This window comes from Anthonomus grandis, chromosome 15 (genome assembly GCF_022605725.1).
Source record: "Anthonomus grandis grandis chromosome 15, icAntGran1.3, whole genome shotgun sequence".
NCBI classification, from domain to species: Eukaryota; Metazoa; Arthropoda; class Insecta; order Coleoptera; family Curculionidae; genus Anthonomus; species Anthonomus grandis.
The window spans coordinates 16,690,535-16,715,481 of NC_065560.1; the positions used below are offsets into that span (position 1 = coordinate 16,690,535).

Sequence of the window (24,947 nt, forward strand, 5' to 3'; positions counted from 1 at the left end):
GTTTTTGCCCTGTATTTCAGGAACAAAAGTAGAAATATTATTAATAATTTTGAAGTTTATCATTTTCCGCTGTCCTTCATTATCTAACGTGCCGCCAAGGCCTCCCTTTCGATCCAGATTAAGATGTTCGGTAGCCCAAGAAAACATGTTTAGAGGTACAGCAGGTGTTGTTCTCATTGCTCCAGTGATTCCCAAATAGTCTTTGCAATCTAGCCAGTTTTTGGGCCTTGGTGACCTGAAATGCCGCTGACCACTATAACACGGATCCATATGGGTCTTATGGATCGGTCGTATGACTGCCACTACATATTTTTTACCGTAATTGCCATATTAGACCTGTTGCCTTATTTACTATCGCTCTACGTTAGTATGCTCTCTAAAGTAACTACCACGTATGTGACATGCTGCTCCACTGTTAGACGGGTCTGATACCTAGCGGAAGGTTTAAATCGTGTCAAATTCCGCGTTTTAAGAAAGGGAATGAGCTTGTTCTTCTTTAGGTTGACGTCTCCCTGTCTCCTGACACCACTGTTCCACCATTCTGCACTCTGTTCACTGATTTTCTTGTGATTACGACTGGTCCACCGTTCACGTATGCTTGTGCATAAAATATTTTTAAGTTCTAGCTTCCTGAGGAGGCTTTTCATCACCAGACACCAGAGGTGTGGCGAAAGGCAGCTGCCTTGTGGGCAGGCACCCTTCACCCTGGTCTCGACACGACAATCTCGTAGTGTTATTTCCGTTGACTTCCTTTTATTGTAGGCATACTGATTTCTATGTAATGGCGATTCTGTTAGAATCTCCTTTGTTATATACCTGTCTGTATGCCTTTCTATAGCTTTTTCGGAAACACACTGCCCAAGCTATGGGTTCGTTTGGTACAATTTTTTTGGTGAGGTCCAGTCCGGCTCTGTCTCTGGGTCCTCGCCACAAGGTGCAACATTCACGTCTCCAAGAAAATTAATTTTAAGAAGTAGCTCGATCGGTTATTTCTTGTTTGAAGCGAAGCTAATTTTTAAGATTCAAACAACATATCACTTTCCCACAAAATTTAATCAAATGTCGGTTAAAAAATATAAGAATAGGAATGAATATATAGGAAAATTGATTTAACTTTCTTCATAGTATAGAATTAGTAAATATGAAATTTATTAAATTTTAAATTAAATTCTGGATGGTAGATTAATGTTTAATGAGATGCCTATAGAGTAATGTTTAATGAGTGTCCGTAACAAAGACGCCGAGCTATCTAAGAGACGTTAAGATATAGTTCTACTAAAAATTAAATTTCTTATAAGATACAGTGTTATAATGTAAAAAATTCACCTAGATTAAGACTACAAGGAGCTTAATCATGAATATTTAATTTAATAAAAACAGACATTTATGTTTTACTTTTTAGCCAAACCTTGATATGGAACAACGTAGTAGCTCCTCTTTGGAGCGCCCTCCGTCCTCAGCTTCCTCCTCAAGGGCTTCTACTCCTGGAGCACCCCTTCTACACTTTCCTCTCGCTGGTCTTCTTGAAGCTGGTCTGGTACCACCACTAGATGGTTTGAGCGCTACCGCATTTCGATGTGGAGCCTGTTTAGCCGGGTTTCCATCGCCCTGGCTGTTAGAACAACATGCTGCTTTGCAACATTTACCTGGTGCGTCTGGTATGTTCAGGTTGTTTAATTTTTGTTACTTTTATAGGTTCTTCGTTGCTATAGAACATAAATTTATTCATTTACTTTTAGTTACGTGCCGTTAATCAAAGTTCGCTTTCTTATTTCTAAGTTACCCGATATTTTTAACATTGTCAACTTATCGACAACACTTTTTTATGTAATGTTAGTCCTAATTACTATTTCTTCAACTTCATCGAAATTTTATTTTAACTTCGTCAACTTTTAAACATAACAAAAAAAAATAAATATATTTTTAATTTTTACCTATAGTATTATCTTGCGTTATATAGAGCTATTTATTTATGTTATATACAAATTTAGTGCTAGAATGTTGGGATTAAGATATTTGAATATCTTTCTAATATAAAAATAGGCCCAAAAAGATTTTCTTTTAAAATAAATGACTCGAATGGTTTTATAAAAAATATTATCATTCTACTTTAATAATACCTTTATATATTGTATTAAAAGTAAATAATTATATAGCTTATAAGACACTCCATATAATAGCGTATTATCGTTGATTGAATATTTGGTAAGATGTACAACCTTATGGACGAAAATGTACGTTCAATTGTATCCGACAATGGGATGGCGACACCGTCGCGTCGATCTAAGTGAACCCGAGAATATTACCAAGGTGTGCCAACAGTCACTGCCTGCCTTCTTTGCCTCATCCGCCCTCGGGCGCTTTGAGCTGATATCTATTAGTGTTTTAAGACAGGTGTACTTCAAAAGATTATTTAATTTTTTTGTGGACATTTTGAGTGATAAACATTGATTAATTTTTTTTTAGTAGAGTAATTAAAAGCTGGTTCTCTTGCATAATATACACAGTTATGTTGGCAACAAATCAAAATAAGTTGTTGTTTAAAAGAGGACTTTATAATAAAAAGAAACAAAAGTAATAATGTAAGTTTTTTTAAATCTCAGGTGCCAAATCAAATACCGTTTGAGTGGATTCAAACCCGTGGAAATATAAATATTTTTTGGATGGAACATTGTTATAAAATAATGCGAAAATAATTTTTTTAAAAATGATATTTACGTAAAAACATACTAAGCAAAATTACCAAGAAGAAACGTACGGAAATATCGTATGTAAGGTTTACCCACATAATTCTTTTTTTTTTTTCACTAAATAAAGGGTTTCATCATAAAGAGGTTCATCTATTTCAGAACTTTCACCAAATATGTTTGGCCTTTACAGAGCAGTGCCGTTTAATTATTTAAAAAAAAAGAGTTTTCGAAATCGTAATAATATCAATTAGGTTTTAGTTTTTAGGTAGCTTATTTCTGATCTAATTTGATTTAAAAAAATATAAAAAATTTAGGTTTACAAAAGCAAATTTAAAACTATGTAATTGAGAATTAGATCAATACATCAGAGGTAGTTTTATAAAGAATGTATTATATATATTCCAGTCGATTAATGTATAATTAAAGATTTATTGATCATGGATTGTTTAAAGTAACTAAGATTTAAGTTCTTATTTTTTGTAAATTTGGTCTTAGTTGTTTTAGCTAAACTGAAGTATTTAGAAATAGTTTAATTTGATTTAAATCCTTAATTCAGTCATTGTTTTACTTGAATATTTGACAAAGTCCTTCCATTGTGAATATGTTCTAACTAGGCACCTTAACCAAGATCTTGTAGAGAATTTATTTTCTGTAATAAGAATGAGATGTCCAAAACTTTTCACAATCAAGAATGACAGTCAGACCAGATAAAGTTTTAATTTCAGATATTAAAGCCAATAAAAATGTAACTTATTGTGATTCCAAAATTGCATCCACAAGCAATAGTTTCACTTCTTCCAATCTAAAAATATCGGATAATTCGAATAAAACCGTTTGGAAACATGTTCTAAATTAATGTTTATGAATATTTTCAAAAATCTTAATAGAAAAAACGAAATGTAAAAACAATAAAAAATATTTTTTGAAAAAGGATTAATCAGAAATAAGCGCTAAGGAAGAAATATTTCAAATTCATAAAAATTACTAAATCAAATAATGTATTTTCTCTAATAAGATCATCAGACCATTTTTTAAATGTATGTCAAAACAATAAAATCATTTAATCAATTCATAATTCATTTATAATATTTATATTACAATTTATAAAATATAATAAGATAAAACAAAAATAGATATACTAAACCTATGCCTATGGCAAATTGATAAATATTTACAGTTATTAATTAAGATTCTGATTTATAATAACCGAAAATTAAAATCTTAAAACCTTATAAGCAAATCTTAGAAAAAATCTAATTATAAACATAACCAAAAATTATTTATTTTATCTAGAAGAACTAACCTAACCACTTTCTGTTTTCCTTTCTTTTACTTATTTAAGGAAATTCTAAATCAATTTATTAATTGCTTGGTCAACCTTCACCAAGAAATTTCTGATAATTTTTAGTTTTATTTACGGCAAAATTATTGTAATACTTTAATATTGAAGATTAAAGCACATATTTTAATGAAGGAGATTTTGATAAAAATGATGCGCTTAATTGCTAAATCTTGTTGCCAATCACTATAAGTTAGATGAGTCAGAAATAGTGACAAACAGAGTAACTTTTACTATATTAAAACAAAACTATGAGATAAATATACTATATAGATCTCCGAACTCAAATATTAATTTATTATTTAAGGACTTTTTTGAAGACAAATTGCAAAATAATCTAGAAATCTTTGCAGCGAATAGATATTTATATTTTGTTTGAAGGACGTAAATAGTAGAACAGTAAGTAAATATCTCTGAGTCATGTCAGATTATGGTTTTTTATATTAAACTAACAACTAGACATGACTCAGACTCCTGCTTAGACCATTTTTTCATCAACACCAGCACAACAACGAAACAAATATATACCTATATATAAATTCTTACATATTGCATACTTGTGACACCAATTATAGTCAATATATCGCAACACAACCCTTAAAATTCTCTTTTAACAAATAAACAAGATAAATAAATAAACAAAAAATTATTGAACTGGAATTATTAAAAATAAACTTCATAAACTATGACTGGAGGTTACAGAAATTCAGGACTCTGAAGATGCTACAATTATTTTTGCTAAGAAGCTTCAAAAAAATATAAAGGCTTCTGAAAGAATAGAAGTGCTTAAACACGCTAAAAAGAGGGTAAAGGAATTTATAACAAGAGAATTGACTGCATCAAATAAATACAGGGATAAACTGCAGAAAAACCTACAAAAACATTACGATCATGAATTACATAATACTTATAAAGCTTATAGAAATCATTTAAATAAACTAATAAATATAAGAAAGTATACATTTTACAAAAACAAAATAAATAGTAACAAAAATGATATAAAATATATAAAAGAAAAAAGTATATAAAATCATAAGTAATATAATTGGTAGAGGCAAGGGAAAAAAAGCAACACATTGGTTATTAAGGATGAACAAGACCAACTTTTTAACAATCCTCTGGTGATGGCAAACATTAGCAATAAATACTTCGTGGATGTTAGTACAGAATTAGACTAGGAAATAAAAGTGCCCTTACTTCCACATAGATTAGACCTTAACCAAAGTCCCAACTTTTATCTATGTCTATATCTTTTATCTACTGTCTATGTTTTGAAAACCAATGTCAGTCAAGGAACTTATAAAACATATATCATCGTTAAAATCGGATAGTAGGGACCGATGGAATAACCAGAAGTATATTAATGATACTTCAGTCTAGCCTAGTCAGTAATTTAGACAAAATATTTAAAAAAGCATTAAAGGATAGACTGATATATTTTTTCAAGCAAGCTAAAATCTTATACGGATTTTCAGAAAGCTCTGCCTAATTTTATCAAAAATGGTAAACAAAAAAGTTAGGATTTTCTAGAGGGACCACCGATGCTATAGAGTGTCTTACCTCAGAGATTGCCAAAGGCCTTGACGATCATGAAAAGGTGATAGTGGTTTTTCATTGATTTTGCTAAGGCTTTCGACACAGTGTTCTTATCGCGCTCGTTTCTTAATATTCTTGAGCATTATGGAGTGAGAGGCATTGTGTTAGAAGTCGTTGAAAATTATAACATACTTAAAAATAATAAAAATCGGCGTTCCTTAAGAAAATAAAGGGAAGTATTCTTTTCATTACCTATATACATTTATTACTTGAACTAATTTTAACTTCTTGCGGTATTTACTTTTTTTTAATTATTTAGGGAGTTATTAGTAGTTAGGGATATAACCTATGAAATTTAAGTACCTTTCTGTTCATGCCAGTATATTTGAATATATTCTATATTATATATATTATATATTCATTATTTGATTCCTATTGAACATTCAATTAAATAATAATAAAAATATCAAAAATGTGGTTTCTTTGATAAACAGAGAAGAATTTTCTAAAGTGTGGCTTTCTATAGCATCATTGGAAATCATTTTTCAAGAGCTTCAAGATGATGTATCATTTGATCCTCTATCTTTCTATTTAAGATTTTAGAGGTATATCTCAGCATGTCCAAAGGGGTCACAATGTCCAATTATATTTCCAACACGTAATTTTGGTAATAGCTCCGTGAGCGAAAGAGAGATAGGTTTATAATATTAAAGGGCCCTAAATCTTTATTCGAAATATAAGATACCTCATTGAAAACTAAAAGGGCTATTCAAAACTGCAAATGGTCAATATAACACTGAAAAGAAAAAACAAAGTTGATGATGGCTCTCTAAAGACAGAACGTCGTATTTTAAATTATAATTATACCACTTCGCCTTTTCTACCGTTTCCGAGATCCATATTGCTTATCCTTATTTTAGATGTCCTGTATAAATATGATGCGGGGTCTTTAAACAAAATTTTGTTTTTTTTTATTCTTACTAATTTTCTATAGTTTTAAGTGTAATTGTAACAACTGGTAATTAAGGATTTGCCTGTATCGCAACTTAAATTGTGACCTATTTTTTTTAAATTTCATTGAGTGCTATTAACATCCTCACTCAAAGCCCCTTTAACGTTTTTTTTTCAATTATATTTTAATTTCAGTTAAAGGTATTATTTATTTTTTAATATTTTTCATCCAACAAAGGTGTACTTTACAGATCTCACTACGCTGCACAGTTTTTCATATATTGAATCATATGACAAAATAGGTTACTTTTTACACAAAATTATTGACTAAGAAGTTATATTACCATAGATATTAAGTCTTATAAATTATTTTAATGTTCTCTATATTTACGTGAAATCTACTAATATCTTAATATTTGTCCTACTTATTTTTTGTATATTAGTTTTTAGTAAAATAAGCGCAACAGGATTTCTATTCAAAAACTTGGCACAAAATGGAGAAATTGTCATGTTTTTTGTAAAATTTATGCAATTTTGTAAAAAATAGCTTATTACATGTATTTTTATTTAAAAATTTCATCTCAAAAACATTTTGGTAAGTGATTAATCATTTTTTTATTAAATTTAACTTGTAAGAAATTTCAAGGTACATCACTCATCACTTGACCATTTAAATGACAACACTGTATTTGTTGTATGTTTAAAAAATAATAATAAAAACATAGTTGGCAGCCCCATCCATGTCTTAAAAAAATAAGCAACACGGCCGGGTAGCCGGAGATTCCAGCGTCGTTGCAAACCTCAGTCAGAGAAGCCAAGTCCAAGCAGATTAAATGAATCGTTCCTAGATTTTCTGCTTCGCGGCTGCACCTCACGGTGAACGAAACTTAACGACAATCGATAGTCGACCGAGTACATTTTAAAATACGGGATTGCGTATCTTCCAATCGTAATATTCAATCAACGGTATTATAATAATTATTTAATTAACAAAAAAATACCCGTGTCCCTGCTTATTGCCTAAAATGACTTATTCAAACATCATTAAGAAACTAGCCCCCAATATTGTATATATTTTCTTATATTGCGTCAGTAATTCGTCAATAAGAAATTAGATAAGGATATTGAAAATGAAACTGATATAAATCAATTACGAATAATAAGATAATTATATAGATAAGAACCATAGAGTATGATGAAAGTATTGTAGGCATTAGCATTAGGTTACGCGTTAATGGTTCGCTCCTACGTCCATAAGCAGCTACCCAAGATGTAATACTGGATAGTGTTGAACGATCAAATCAACTAGTGTTCGCAGATTATTACGCGGCACTAGTTTTACCTTATGCCAATGCATAACTGTGGCTTGTGTCCATTTAATTTGCAACTGGTCCAGCCTCTGCAGCTCACTGATTCCTGGTATACAGTTTTTCAAATCGCTCATTCCACGTCGTAATTTGGTTAATAACAATCTTAATAACAAAATTCCTATTCTTGGTAGCCCATGCAACAATCAAACGTAATTTTCAAAACTGTCTTTAGGTTAATGTTTAGTGTGATGATATGATTTTGTGTGATGACATCAGTTAGGTCTTATGTGTTTGACGGTCGCTAAAAAGTTAAAAAAAAATAAATCTTGATAAGGAAGCATTTGCAAACCCATGTACAAAGAAAATTTTTACTTAAATTTAGCTAAAGATCTTTTCTGTAATTTCCTGCCAAAGAAAAGGACAATGATAAAAGCCATTTCATAATTTAAAAAGAATTATGGTATTTAAGTTAATCCTGAATTATACTGCAGAATAATTAAGCTGTTGTCTGTATTAATATGTACTTTATAAACCTTAAAAATGCTTTTTGCACTACAAAGCCATATATAAAAAAACATAAAATTATATATGACTTTTGATTATATATGATAATAAAATATTTAACTCCAATACAATTATGGTACTCCTGCAGTAATGTTGTTTAAAGTTCCGACTTTAATATTTTATAAAATTTAACGTCATTAGTAGAGACCCATGCTGTAAATATTTGATTCTATCACACCTATAAAAAGATTAAAAAGTAGTGCCAGGGGGCACTACGATCTCTGAAGCACCTTAAAAAGTGCTTCCATATCATTACGGCGGACCTTAAAGACGTGAATTCGCCCCCCATCGTTGGTGGAGGGACAAATCGCCACCGACTCCTGGAAAGAAGAAAAAAAAATGTACGGATCAGAAGGCTACCTATCCAATCCGTCCACCAAAAGTGCAGATCTTAGAGCCATAAAAAAAGAGAAAGAGCGGGATAAGACATCATGAGGCTATCCCACTCCCATTAATTTTAAAAAAAATTATATCTAGTACCTCCAAAATTAGCCTGACGATGCCGAGGACCCCGACGCTGTTCTAACACCCACCCAGGCTGAGAGGTTTCGGATAATTGAGCAAATAAATGGCTGCGCTTAAGGATAAAATATAAGTCAGGGACTCAGCGACATTAGGCTCTTGAAGCTAGAAAAAGAAGTCACTAAGTTAAAGGAGAAAAAAGAAAAGTTTTATCTTAAAACTTGCAGTGCTAGAAAAAAGCTAAATACACTAATCGGTGAAAACAAAAGCTTTCAGAGACAAATAATTGACTTGTGTATCAAACTCGAGCAAGCCAAAAAAACAAAAAGAGACTTGATCACAGCAGCACAATCAGCAGCATCGTTCAACTCGCCCAGAGATTCTGCAGGGGCAGGCCTTTACTAAAAATAAAAAGAAAACCAGAGATAAGGCGTCTCCACAAGGCGAGGAAATGCACATATCGGAACCCAAAAGCCTTTACAACAATGAAGCTCGGTGGCCTGCCTCTTTAATATTACCATTTGCAGCAAAGCAAATAACCTAAAAAATAATCAAAATAGTGAGCATAACAGAGGCGCGGAAGGCTCTAAAAAACCCTGTACATGCTACTAAACAACCTATCCCTTACGTGCAAGAAAAAGAGCGCTGAACAAATCATTCAAGAGTGTCAAAAGTAGTTTTGACCGACACAACAAGCTAGGCAGCAAAATACAAACGAATAGCTTAAAATAAAAATAACATGTCAAAAGTACTAAAAGAGAGGTTTTTTTAGCGCTTTTTCCAAAAAACCCGCAAGACCACAAAACCTCACACAAAACTCATTAGGGAAAGGTAGTAGATGAAATTCCAGTAATCCTTCCTAGAGAAGGATAGAAGATCAGACCTTATTCTTAGGGCTTTTAATAGGATTGAACTTCAAGATTAAGGAAATAAAGAAGGATTAATTCCAGTGGCCATCTGGTGACTTATTGATGCTGCCCAAAAAAACTCAAACTTTGTCGACACCTAAAAATCGATTTTGATTAAGCAATTTGCGTGAGCCATAACTCTAAGAGGGTGTATTTTAGGACACATGTTTTTAGAAAAAAAATTCTACTTTAATTCCAATAATACATTTTTAAAATATTTGCACCGAATTTTGTAATACCCTGTTTATTCTACTTCGTACTATATTGTTACTAATTCTACATAGATATCTACTTTGATTCTAAGCTAGATATAAAAGTAGTGCAGATTTCCTTTAAATTTATTATAAGTATTGCAAAAATGTTGTATTAAAGAACATCATACTTAAGATTCTTATTATAAGTAATACGTGATAAAAATGTATAGGCAAAGTGAATTTTTGTCTATTTTGAAAGATTTTCTAAGGCAAAAGAAGAACTATAAAAGATCTTAAAAGATACGCTAATAATTTCGTAAAGGGTTTGCTTGCTTAAGATTTAAGTAATTACAACATACACATAAAAGATCAGCAAACATAGTTGATTCATCTCCTACTGCACTTAAAACTTCTACAAAATTAACTCACGAATAGGTGACCTCTATAAGGTCGGACGTAGATGGATTGAATTCTTCATAAATAGGTAGTGAGAACGAAAAAAGAATATAGAAGGTTTCATACATGTATTGTTTTAAACCAAATGTTGTATTAACAAATACCAAAATTATTTGTTAAACCTTAAATCTTGGTTTTGATATTTTTGATATATCTCTTCTTCTGTTCTTGTTACCTAGTTGGTGGCATTGGAGCTGCCAAATATATTAAAAATCAACGAAGGTAATTTCTGTCTTCATTGAACCAAGATTCAAAAATATAATTCTTAGGATCAGGTGGTGTGTTTGATGAATTTGTTTGTTTAATGTTAGCCTGTTTGATATTTGGTAAGGGAAGTCTCTAAGTGTTATGCCAGTACATTTCGCAACTTCTCTATTTTTAGGTTCCGGGCTCATAGCCGCATTTTTATATATCGGTTATAAGGTCCATTTTCAAAAAGAGTGGTTAGTGCATCCTAAGTCCTAATTATTAATATAGTCTTATCATTATTAAATTGTAAAATAATGCAATTAAGCATAATTTTTATTCAAAAATTTTTTGGTAAGGTATAATAAATAGTTTAAAAATATACAGTATTCTTTTTATAAAATGTTTAGTATTTATTTTATTTTTTTAATTTTTCAGCTAATATTGGCTAAAAAATTTTTGATGAGCATTTTGTTGATAGTATCTTCCTTAATGACAAATAATAAAAACCCTATATCGTTCAAATATGTCATAGCAAAGAAGATAGATCCTATAAAAGTCTCCTAAATTGAACAATCTGTAAAACAATGTAACTTTTGACTAAATCATTTAAATACTGATTTGTAATCCAAAAACTCAAAAATTTCTATAATAAATATCTAGGGCCAGACAAACCTTTTGTATGCGACCAGTGTGGTCAATCTTATCGATACCGCTCAGCCTATGTGAAACACCGTGAACAAAATCATCGAGCGCGACTTCCTGCAGATAAACTTTTTTCTTGTGATGTCTGTGGGATGCAGTTTCGGTAAGTACTATCATTTTTTTTCATTCGTTTTAACTCGAATATTTAAAATCTTTATAGTTATCTCAAGTCCTTCAAAAAGCATCGCCTAAATCACGCTTTAGAAAGGTTGCATGGCAGTCGCAGAATTTCAGGAGATTCTTCAACTCCAATACCTTTAGTTATGCCCTCAGATAGTAACGACCAAGTATCAAGTAGTAACGAAGCCATTATGGATAGAGAAGACGAAGAAGAAACGGCTGTGGTAAAAGTTAAGACCGAGCCTGAAACTGAAGATGCTCCAGGTAAACTTTTATTTGGTTTGCTTAAAAACAAAAGATAAAAAATATTAAATTTAGGTTGTGAGGGTGGCTCAACATCAGACATAGAAAAGCCAGATGTAGAGCAAGACGATACAATAGATTCTAGGGTCAGTGTGAGCCTGGCAACGCCTGCCAATGAGTTGCATCGTGCTGATCCGTCAGACGTATCAGCGCTTGCTACCTTACTTAGGACAGAAAATACTGAGAGTGCTGATCGACAAAGGGAGCGTAGGTTTGCATGTCCTTTTTGTGGAAAGTAAGTTTTTAAACCTGCCTGCTTTTATATTTTATTAAATAACTTGGAACGCTAATTGTGTTATTATATTTGCATCAAAAGTACCTAAATGTTTCTGCTTAAAAAACCAATTAATGTTAAATGATATGAAAAATTGTTGTGAAGCCAGTCATCGCATTCTTGGCAACAAACTCAAAACAAAAACACGATGATAATTCACAGGACAAAAGCAAAAGCAACTGATATATTTATTAATATATATTATTCTCGTACCAAAAGAATAATAAAATGGTGCCCACACTTCAAATGTTTGATTAAAATAAGAACATTCCTCTAATTTGGAAAACTTTGTTTAAAACTAATGACAAGTGGTTCCGTCATATTTTATTTGAAATACACAACTCAAAAAAATTGAAAATCGAGAAAATATTTCTTTACAAAAAAATATAAAACTTAGATGCAGTCGTCAGTGTCAAAGTGGTAGAGGTTTAAAAAACGTCTGTTTCATATAAACTTGCTACAGAAAAATTAAAAAAAAAAACGCGAGCTATAATTTATGATTCATTTTAATTTCTTAGCATTGTTAATCAAATTTTCTTACGATTTACACTATTTTAAAGGTATACTAGTCTAACATATCCTAAAAATGTTTATATTTTTTCTGTAGGCATTCGACTTTTGCATTCAAGGAGAGGTAGTTCTACTACTATATCCTGTATCTTTTTTCCTTTGTTAACCACAGTGTAGTCGGTCTTTTATTCCAGTTTAATTAAGGATTTTTTAGTTTTTACTATATTTGGATTTTCTTTATTAGCCATTATCCACGAACTGTGATACATTTTTAACTTTATCGTATTCAACACCTTATCAGTACGTTTCTGAATGTCAAATCATCGGATTTCATTGTTAAAGCTTTAAAAGAATTTAGAACATGCATTCATTATCATATCTTTTATATTATCTGTTGTAAAGACTTTTTTTCGCTTCTCAATTTCATCAAAGTCTTGATCACAAGCAAGATACCAATGACCAGAAACTAAAAATTGTTGTCCAATTTGTGACAACAAATATCGATGGCTTATTTGCAATAGGACGTAATCCAATAGAACACAATTTTTCAGGAGACAGCATTTGCTAAAAAAACTTAACAAATCTTATAAAAAAAATTATCTCCGACAATTTTTTTGATATACGGACATTTAAACAGTTATTCATTTCATGTCAATTGCTTTATTTGTTACTCTAATTTTTATTTATTTAAATATATATGATACGACATATTGGTCACGTGACAAATATATTATTTTCGAGTTACGATAAATTTTGATATATTATAATAAAACACTTTATTAGACTTAAGTTTATTTTTTTATAAAAGCGTACAAATTTTATCTAGAACATAGTAAAAAAGTCTTTAAAATTTGAAGTACTCTGCCTTTTGGTGTATACTTCAGTGCTCTATCATCGGTTACGGCAGGGTCATTTAATTTACTACTCGTCTTGGTCAAATTATGTCTTGGTCGAACAATAAATAAAAGTGCATTTACCGTTAAAATTAAGAAAATTATCAGACATTAAAGGTTCAGGCTAAAAAAAAGCTCAGACTCATCTAAAGGTTCAGATTCTATAACTTAAGCCTCTCGAATTACAGAAATATACTCACTGGGTGATTGATTAGTTCTGTTTTTTTTTAATTAGCGCTTGTACATAATCACACTTTATTTGACTGAGACCCTTTTCTAAATACCTCTGCTCTATTATTATATCCTACTCAACTGAGAAATGAAGTAAGGCATTTACATTTATAGTATTTATATTCTGATAGCAGCAACCACCAGACAACAAATTGGTCTTTCTGTCAGCTAAACAATTTTCTTCTAAATGCTTAATTATACAAGTAACAAATACTAACGCACTTAATCCTCACCGGTTTCATTCCATCGATAATTCTCAGTTTGTGGAATTTTGGGTTATATTCAGTAAAGTTGTGCACCTGAAGTTTGTTCTATAGTAAAATGAATACAGGGCGCAATTTAACCGCTTGAAAATCCATTGTAAAAACATGCGCCCTATTTCGAGTTGCCTTTTATTTATATTTAATTTTTTTTAGCTTTTTTCCAGAAAAAACCAGGGCCGCCGCTAGGGTGTTGGCCGCCTGTGTGCAACTTGACATTTGCCGCCCCTCTTTTTTGCTAATTCAGAAAAATTATTTCACAAAATTTATAGAAGATGTATACCTATATAGTTTCTTTTTAACATAAATATTTATTTTTTAATAATGTTAAATATAGATATTAGTAAATACATAAGTCCTTACCTTAACATTTTTTTAACTAATATCCAACACATCAAAATCAAGGAAGCCTTAATTGTCCAACTTTAAAAATGTAAAATGCAAACGTCCAAAACAAAGAGAACAAAAATATTAAAAACTAACTTTTCGGGCTTTCGTTTCGGAAAACTTTTTGACAATGTCTTTAATATCCAATGTCGCACACACTTCATGTTCGATAGACAACATTGCTAAAGCTGATAGTCTATTTTGCGTCATGGGCAGAGTTAAAAATATGCGTATGACTGTGGTTAGGTTTGGAAAAGTGGATATAAAATTGTTTTTGTAAACGTACTCAATAATATTAAAAGGACTTTTTTCTGTACTAAAATAGGGTTGCATTACTTTACTTTCTTCATATAAATCGATTGCACTCAGGGCCGTATCTGGACAAAATTTTGGGAGGGGTTAGGCCAGTGACATTTGAGAAATTAGGGATAAAAAAAACTTTAATTTATCAATAGGTTTTACTAAAAGAAGATACCAGTTTGAACTAAAAAACACATTTAACACTGTTAAAATTTTAAAAATAGTAATTATAATAACAACTGAATATTTCTTTGCTTTTTCCTCGCAAAACGATTTAAGACCTCTGCAATATCAATTATAATATTTCTATGCACGCTTAAAAGGGCAAGTCCTGTTAGCCGCTCTTGACCAGTTCAATTAGTGTATCGCAAATAGTCTTTTAAACGCCTTAGCGATGAAAATGATCGTTCTGATGAGGCTGTAGATACAGGTAACGTAGCCAGAATTTGCAACAGAGTATGAATATTGGGAAACAAAGATGGATTACATGCTGATAATGCTTCAAGAGCATTTTTTGACCTTTCTGCTTGAGGCAGCTTAATCCATTTTTGTTTCCACAACTGTAGTTCTGCAGATAACGTATCTAGGTCCAAAAATTCCTCATAGAGTAAAAAGTCTTCTATTTTTACTATGTGTGCTTCGCACATATTTGGTACTAGACAATATTATGATGAAAGTGATTTTTCGTGATTTGCAAATCTTGCAGATAGTTCTTCTATAAATTGATCAAAAAAAGGAATTGCAACTGTGATTCGAAAATATTCCTCTGCAGTAGCTACCATGGCATTAGAATGATTCTGCTGTCGTGAAACTATTTTAGGTATTTTTATGCATTCTTCATCATCTATAGACTTTATAATAGCTTCAGATTTTTTAAAAGTATTTTTGAATTCTTGATCTATATTCAGTCTCATATTCCTGACCTGACTAATAACAGTATTCACATGCTCAACAGCGCTAAATAGATCAAAATCCACAGACTGGAGAATTCTGCTTAACGGCAGAGTAAAAGCAAATAAAGTGGACGCTGTTAACATACTGATGATAAACTCACTGGTCATAATAGCTCGAAGGAACTGCAAAGCTTTTGAAGAAGTTTCGACGTCTCTTACTTGTTTTAGTTCTTCTAATGTTTCAATAATGGCTTTAAAAACTTCAGTAAACCTTATTAGTCCATCATGATTTTCCACCCATCGAGTTTCACACATGGATGTTAACTTAGTCCATTTACTATTTGGAACATATTCTTTAATTTTATTTTTTAATATCTCAGTACGCATAGCTGATATTTTTATGAAATTTGCAATAGATTTTATTGTTCCAATACAATTTCTGATACTCTGACTCTTACAGGAATGGGCAAGAACTAAATTTAAAGAATGAGCACTAAAGTGCACATATATTGCTCCTAGATATTTTTCTCTAATTATAGCCTGGACACCTTTAAAACTGCCACTCATTGCAGCGACCCCATCAAAACCCAGTCCAACCATGTAAGTGCAATTCACTCCAAGTGCTTGTAAACTTTCCAGCATTACTGTCGCTAAATTCTTACCAGTAGTATTCTGAACAGCTACAAATTTCAAAAAATCTTCCTTCAATGTATAGGAAGAGTTGTCGACATTTTTATCAAAATCTATATATCTTACACAAAGGGATAATTGTTCAACACGAGAAATATCTGTAGTTTCATCCATCAGAATAGAAAAATATTTTATATAAATTTTGATTATATTATTTTGAATTATTGGGCTTATGTACATTGCGTTTAACGATTGTCCTCGAATGTGATCTATTAAATTTTTGTCTCCACATGAGAGGCGAATACGTAGTAACGCCCTGAAATTTCCGTCATTATGAGTGGGCTGATCCAAAGTTATGGGTCTAGACTCGGAAGTTCCTCGTAGAGCTAACTCTTGACGGCCAAATAAGATAATTATCTCAATAATTGGTACTAGCTTTCTTCTATTTTCTGCAATTTGCTTCGAACGGCTGGAATCGAGTTGCATCATGATATCTCGTGCAGATCTATTAAAAGTTGCAATAAAGTTATCGGCAAAAACGGAGTTATTTTTGTGATAGTCAGTTTTACCGTGTTGAATAAATACCTCAATAGTATCTTTCCACGTGTTAAAAGGTTTTGCGACTAAAGCTTCTGATGATTTCCTTTTCCACTAAACTCACATGAGAAAACTGCACAATATTTACACACTGCACCTTGTTCATCTTTGGTAGCGTAGCTAAGCCACTGAAAGCGTTTTAGTCACCCCAATTGAAATTTGAAGTTTCTTTTTTTAGAAATAGGAAACTTATATTTTTCATCTGGAATCCATCCAGCCGTCAATATATTTAATTATATAATAAAAAAGTTTATATTTAAGAGCATCATCAGGTTTTTTAACAAAACACCAACCGATGTCTAACTCATGGATATTGTCGTCAGATGTTGCGATTTCATCTTTATGCATCAAATTTACTGTTTGGCTGCAACTTGCAATTTCTTCTGTTGATTCGGTTAAGGTCGTTGAAGGTTTATTCTTTTTCATCAAAAAATGAGTTAAAGAGCTTTGCAAACTTCGTTTTGCCATTTCGATTTAATTTCTGAAACAAAATTATAAATTTAACCCTCATTTACATTGGAATTTCAAACCAAATTAAGTAAGTTGAAATTGACAGATTTACGCTTGCAGGGTCCAAGCAAAAATTCTTACTTGACATTTGACCGCAATTTGTAATGTAAATGGTTGTAGGAGTTTCCTATTTGACAGCCTAAATTTTGAAAAGAAAAATTTTAATGTAAATGGGGTTTTAATAAAAACCGATAAATATACCAGTGAGAAATGAATGGAAAGATTAAAATATATCAATGAAAGCTCTTCACCTATAGATTAGCCATCATCTACTTATTTTATGCCTAAGCAACTAACTCATTTTTAAAAACAAAAAATATTAAAAATGCCCGAATCGTAGAGCTACCATGGCGCTTCCCAAGCGGCAAAAATATGAAAACAGAACCAGTGGCGATCACGCCGATAGTCAAACACATCGGGAGGCGAGAGCAGCTTGATAAATGATATTCGGACCCCTTGGTGGAAATTTAATCCTTAAAAGTTGTGCCGTTAAATTTTGGCGGGTTTCATCTAGTTTTTTAAAATCAGTTTTGAATTTTGTATCAAATTATATGTATAACTCATGTTGCATAATGTATAGGTACTAACTAATAATTTTAAAATAAAATATAGGTAAATTTGTGATGCAACGATGACTTGTAATTTTTTCGTACTTTTTTTGTATATTTTTCTACCTATTTTTCATTTAGTAAAAAAATGCGAAAACATAACTATTTATAATTCACAGAGGACAGGGTTGACCATAAAAACATTTAAATGAATATATTTCATATTGACGTTAGATAAAAAAAATGCAGATTACCTTTTGTCCTACTGCTGTTAATTTGAAAATTGCAATGTCTATTTACAGTGTTTACACATTACACAAACACTATTATTGGTCTATTAAATAATATTATATTATGAATAGTAACTATTAATCAACAAGTTAGTACACAGTATTATATGGTAGGTACATAAGATTTACTCATAACAGTCCTAACCTAACCTAAAAATAATAAATAGACGAATCTATTCATGTCGCATGTCGCGGAGCAGCGTTGCACGATTGTCAGATCTCAAGCTTGATCTTTAGTCATCACCTAAAACGTCACCCGCGAGCTTAACGGATTTTTTTACGATTCCAGACTATTGTGAGTTTATTTTTCGTTCATTTTTAATATAGAAAAAGTGATTTTGCACTTTAGAAATTTCCTTTTTTGACCAATAGAGTGATTTAAATACTGTTTTATTGTATTGTTGACCGTGACTAAGTAAATTTTAAAAAAAGAGTTATAGTTACCAGTCGTTTCAATTTTATTTTACGTTATAAGATTTTCGGGGGGGGTTCCAACCCCCAAAACCCCCCCTCAGATACGGTCCAGGACTTGCACTAATGTCACTCTCTGAGCAGTTTATGTCTGTAAGGGCTTTATGTATTTTCTCACAATTTATTTTAGGTTTATTATCATTTTTAATTTTAGTTATGTCATATATCACATTAAAAATGTCTGCGTGTTGTTGAAGTAATTCAAATCGTTCTTCAATTGCTGTTATGGCAGCGTCTAAAATCTTAAAGTAAAAATTTACTTTAAATGTCAATTCGGGAGAGAAAATAGGTTCGTCGGTTCCTTTATACTGAAACTGTCGTTTTTTTCTTCTTATTCGTTGGATATCAACGAATAAGCTAAGGAAGGCTTCTTCAATGCTAGCTTTTGTAGCTATTGTAGCTTGATTTACTTAAAAAAAATTGAAAATGTTTATCCGAACGTTTAGTTATAAAATATTCTTTTAAATTGTTTAGTGCTTCAAGTGAAGATTTAATGTCAAATTTTGGACTTTGAAGGATTTTGCTAACCACATTTATTTTACCTAAAATATCTTGCCAAATCACAACAGAACATATGAATTTAAATTTATAAATTTTGTTTTTAAGTGATTTTGCTACGGTTTTGGTGTTCATATCCCTTGTGGTGTCATTTTCCAATTCTTCCAAAGCATCGCATATTTCTTCTATCTGGGTTTTTAATGGGGTGATTGCATCGATCCTACTTTCCCATCGCGTTTCTGACAATGCTTTTAATGCCAACTTTGGAAGATGCTTTACTAAAATATTCCATCTAATATTTGAGGAGGAAAAAAATACGTAGAGTTCCTGTACACTATTAAAAAATTCGACTGACTCAAAACTTGTTTTCACCGCATCATTCACAACCAGATTCAAACTGTGCGCAGAACGGGGAATAAAAAATGCCAGAGGATATTTTTCTAAATTTTTTTTTGTAATCCAATTTGTTTACCACGCATATTGGCTCCATTATCGTAACCCTGTCCACGCAAGTTATTCATATCTAGTTTTAGTTCTTTAAATTTATTCTCCATAAATTCAAAAAGGCCTTGTCCAGTTACGTCAATTACAGGAGAAAAGCCTAAAAAATATTGAATTATACGAACTGGTGGTGAAGTTAAAACACACCTTATTATTAATGTTATTAGTTCCGTGTGCGTTATATCTGGAGTGCAATCTAAAATATTGGAAAAATATTTTGATTTTTGAATTTGGTTTAGGATAACATCCTGCACAGAGTTTGCCAATAAAACAATCAATTCATTTTGATGTTCCCATCCTAAATAATGTGGAGTATTTATATTGTTAGATTCTACGCGACGAAGATGCTCTGATAATACAGCGTCAAACTTAGAAATCATTTCAACTAACTGCCAATAATTTCCATTATTGTGTTCAAATAATTTACTGGATGATCTTCTAAAGGCTAAACATTGTTTGGATAAATATTTTACGATTAATACTAATCTTCAATCAATAATAGAGCCCCAATGTTTTTTCTCCATTTCATATAATTTTTGATGAGTAGAGTCAACGGTTAATCCCTTTTTTAATGCTGCAGATAGTTCAAACATGGTTTGGGAATATTTTATATGAGCCGCACTCGATTCGTGTCTTTTTAAAATAATAGCTAAATGTTACCAGTCGCTTACCCTACAAGATCCATTTAGAGAATGTCGGCTGCTTTCATCATAACAAAACAGTTTACACGGTGCACAAAAAACACTATTTAGTGATACTGAATAGTATAAAATAATAAAGAAATAAAGTAACCACGGGCGATTAATTTTGTCTTGATTTGGTAATGTGCGATAATAATAAGTTTCTGAAAATTTTCTGTTATTTGTATCTCTGGGAAAGTTAAAATTTATAACTTGCGGAGGAAAATTTTCAATAACCAATTGAACTTTACTAGGATTAATTTTTGCGGGCCATTTTCCGGGATCATTCGAAACTAAAAATAAGTTGGTGGTTTAAGCCGTTTCAGCATCAGCACTTGTGTTGTCATCTAACTCCCCATCACCCTCTGCAGTACAAATCATTTGTTTTGAACTTGTTTCAGCAGTCTGGACTTCTTTTTCGGCACCTTCACATTCCATAAAAACTTCTTTTGAAAGTTGAGTTGAAGGTTGTAAATTTATATTTGGCGTTTTTTTTAATTAAAAATTATTCCAGTGCACCGCTAAGTTTTTTTTTCTCTTCAGTTTTTGCTTAGAACATTGAAAGGCTAGAAGTAGCATGCCGTGGAACTATGGGCAGGTTTGTTTGCTTGCAACATCTCTGATGCAATGATGCCAAATGTTCATAGAGAAATGGCAAAAATCACTTTATAATATCATAAAAATTTTCAGTTGTTTCCGAAGGCTCAAAACAATACTACTGCTCCCTTTTAATAAAATATCAAGCATTTTTTTAAAATAAATTTGATAAGATACTCTATATCGAAGTCAATATACGTTAAATAAATGAAAATAAAGTACGAAGCAACGAGAAAACGGTATTGGCATCGCAACGCCGCTCGATCGCAATGTTGATCCCACCGATACAAGCACTCTCTACCAGTGACGTCGTCAACAAATATTTACCTGATAAATTTTTATTAATTTTTATAGAGTTTGAGTATAAGTAATATTACCATTTACGAGCTATTTGTGTTTTTTAATGGACTTCGTTAGAGGAAGGTCCTAATAAAAGGCAGCATTTTTGTCAAAGCATTTTTATGGAAATTAAATATTTTCTTAATATAATATTATAGATTGCTTAATAAATCATGTTTTAAGACACAAATTTTTATTATTTTGCATAATTTGATTATACTTATATTACTTTATATAACATAATATATACTTCTATGGTGCTGATTTTTTCAAAGGGATAGTATTGCTTCAGCGGAAAGAGTTAAAACTACAACAATGTTCAAATTGTGAAGGAGTTGCAGGTTTTTTATAGATTATAAGATTTTTATTATGAGTATTTAGCCTGTACCTACAATGGTTTTGAGACATTTAACAGTGACCTATATAATACCTAATAATTTAATTTTTTTTCCATAATTTGGTGACAAGTGATTTAGGTTTTGAAACGGTGGAATCATCAGTGTTTAGGTCCTCAGGATATCATTTTGATTTTACCCTAGAATAATATACATAAAAATATAGTAATACCAAAATTAAAAAGAAAAAATTAAAAAAATGTATTATGACAATCCAATTGATCAATAAAATGTATGTTATTATAAAGAATCTTTGTAATATCATACATTTGATTAATTGCATTTAATTAAACAAATATAACAAAATAAAATACTGTATCACTTTTAAATAAGATATATAGAATATGATGATACATGGCATAAAACTAGTAGTCTATTCTGAGTGTATTTTTACCTTTTCCTTGGCAGAGTCAGGGAATGTGTAGCAGTTAAACAAAAATGGCTTGGATGAGAAATAGTAATTGTTGATGATGAATGATCAGATCTGTAATTATACAAAATTTGGTGTATCAAGAATATTAATCTATTTTAGTTATCCATACTTGTCTATATTAGCTTTACTGTTTCTACTATATACCATTTTAGAAGCTAAAGAAGTTTTTGCACTCTTCAGGAAAACTACTCCTGCAGCTTTAAAGGGTAAATCACTTGGTAAATTAACTGAATTATCGGCTGCTATGTTTTTAACCAGTGCATCAGAAATCCTAGTAAAAAAAAATAGTTTTACACACATACCTAATTTAATAACTATTAGGTATAAATAAAGCTTATATGAGTAACACTAGTACTTTTTGTGACGATTTTTTTATACTAGAAAAATATATTTAAAAAAATTACCTTTGAGGTAGAGCTGATTTTTTTAATAAAGTCTGGCTACTGATAATATTATCTTCCTTATATAAGAAATCACTTCCAAGGATGTGATCTGAACAAACATGTTCTTTTTAATTGTGTTGATTTCCATTAATGAAATCCATTGTTCCCTTTGGGCATTTATAGGCAATCTATAATAAGTATTTGATATTTAATCAAAAACCAAAAAAAAAAAAAAATACAGTAATAAATTAATACGTGGTGCCAATTACTATATATATTATTGTAAGTTGCAATATGGTAAAACAAACAAAAAATTATCGACCAAATTTTAAGGAAAGACAAAATTAACTTTATACATAGATATCAATATCTAAATAAATTTCAAAATTCTTTAAAGGCAATAAAAAATTAGTAATTTCATCTATCTACCTAATGTCTATATTAAAAAAAAAATAACTATATATAGATAGGTACATTTAAAAATATAAATTTTCGTTTTTTACGCACACTTTCACATTCAAGTTTTTATTAGGTTTATATCTATAAGATCCCCTATTCTACGTTTATGATGATGGTTACCCCATGATGTGATGTTATGAAAGTATCGGTACTTACTTGTGAAAATATCGGCTGGAATCACATTTTTATCATGATGCGGCACAAACGACAAGTTTTTGCCATCCTAGCAATTTAAAAAAACACTAAAATATGGCTTTTTTCCTTTTTAAACCAAAAATGAATGAAAATACACGAATCCCGAAAATAAACAAAGAGGCCGTTTGACAGATGACACTACGCGTATGGCTCAGGCGCTTAAGCTCCGGTGATGTCGCTTCAAATTTTTTAGAAGCAGTTTTAGGGATAAGAAGGTTAATAATTTTGTTTTTTTTTGCTTAAGGATATTATATTTATTCTTAAAATAGGTTAATTGTAGTATTTATACTTTTTATTTTAAATTTTCCTATAAAATACAACACAAATAAGTTAAATTAACGTTATAATGGTTGTTAAAATATAGCTAGAAATTTCCTCCGTTGGAAATTTGCGTCGACTTGACAACAGAGAATCGGCAAATATGCTTGTAAACAAAACACCCCTCTTGCCCCTGTGCACATGTTGGACTCAAACAAAGTTGTTGTTTCCTAATTCTAGCCTTTCAATGTTCTAAGAGTTTTTGCATCTTTTTCCTGTCTATATTGAAAACCCGAAAGTCGTTTTCGTTTTCGTTCAGACATTTTACAATAATCACTTGACAAAAAGTAAAAAAAAACTGCCGACGCGAACGCGACAACGCGACCATGTAATAGGTATATAATTCAACAAAAAAATACTCGTGTAATAAATAGATTTTAAAAGTTCTTATTTCGTCACGGACTTAAAGGTGCGCACAAGTCAGTTGCCAAGAAATAACTAAAAAATGAAGTCATGCACTCGACTACATTATTTTATAAAAACATCTAAAGCCGAAAATGCCGCCCAAATAAAAAAAAATTCCACGAATTGCGTTTCTTTTTACCAGGCCGATAATGCGCCGCGCCAGTCGCACCACAAAAACATTATAGAAATATAGGTTATTATGTTACAAAAATAATAACTCTGTTTGGGTTACGATAAAGATGAAATGAAAGAACCATAAGAGTATACATTATGTTGTAGAAATACTTTTATTTAAGTTTTTTTTAATTATATTTATTTCATAACAATTTAAAATAATGTAATATAGAATAGACTCTACTTTACAGGCAGTCACAGAAAATATTACCAGTGCCTCTCGGATATGCAACAGAGGCAGTCGAGTCGAGTTTTTCTCAGTTTTTTACAATCAGTTACTTTTCAGTCAGTGTTATCAGTCAGTTTTGTACATAATTTTGCATTAAAATTATTGTCAATCAAGAACACCTGTGTATTATTAAAATACGCAACACATTATATAAAAAGTATATCAGTATTTTACTTACAGACTAAGGTAGGGTAGGTAATAAAATATCGAATTAATTATTTTTGAAATTTTAGAGTTTGCAGAATGATTGAAATCATAATGATTTATCATTTAATTTATTTATTTTAAAAAAGTGTTATGTATATTATTATCAGTGGTCTTGATTGGCCGCCCCAAATGTTGGCCGCCCGTCTGCGTTGCACACTTTGCACACGTGGTAGCGGCGGCCCTGGAAAAAACTAACCCTGTTCTACCAATACTAAACAATGACTCAAATGAATTTAAAAATAATAAAAAATTGTCAAATCGTGGTAATGAGTTTTTGAATACTATAGCAATGTTGAAGAAAATCCCGAAGCCTGATAATGAGTTTATAACAAGCAGTAATCAATTTAATTTTAAGAAATGGTATTGTACCCGATAAATTTAAAATATCTGTTATTACCACGATATATAAATCAGATGATAAGACAAAAATTAATAATTATAGACCCATTAATTTAATTAATAATTTAACGAACATTTTTAAAAAGTGCTGTAAGGACAGATTACCTGATTTTTTACAATCAAACTCAATTTTTAAAAAACTTGAGTTCGTCAAATGCTCTTTACCATCTTACAAAGAAGATTACTAGTATATCAATGATATAAATAATAGTATGGA

General features: G+C 31.0%; 1 protein-coding gene across 13 annotated transcripts in view; it reads left to right on the forward strand.

Moving 5' to 3' along the window:
• Window positions 1-24,947, forward strand: part of LOC126745199 (zinc finger protein 574-like) — a 250,094-nt gene that overhangs the window by 206,121 nt on the left and 19,026 nt on the right. For 11 of the 13 annotated variants that reach the window (XM_050452937.1, XM_050452940.1, XM_050452931.1 and 8 more), the window contains 4 exons: window positions 1,403-1,658; window positions 11,260-11,404; window positions 11,462-11,685; window positions 11,740-11,959. In XM_050452937.1, coding sequence (XP_050308894.1) covers window positions 1,403-1,658; window positions 11,260-11,404; window positions 11,462-11,685; window positions 11,740-11,959 — 845 coding nt within the window. Of the gene's footprint in view, window positions 1-1,402; window positions 1,659-11,259; window positions 11,405-11,461; window positions 11,686-11,739; window positions 11,960-24,086; window positions 24,226-24,947 lie in introns of those variants that run through there. The other 2 variants (XM_050452941.1, XM_050452939.1) reach the window with 2 other exon arrangements.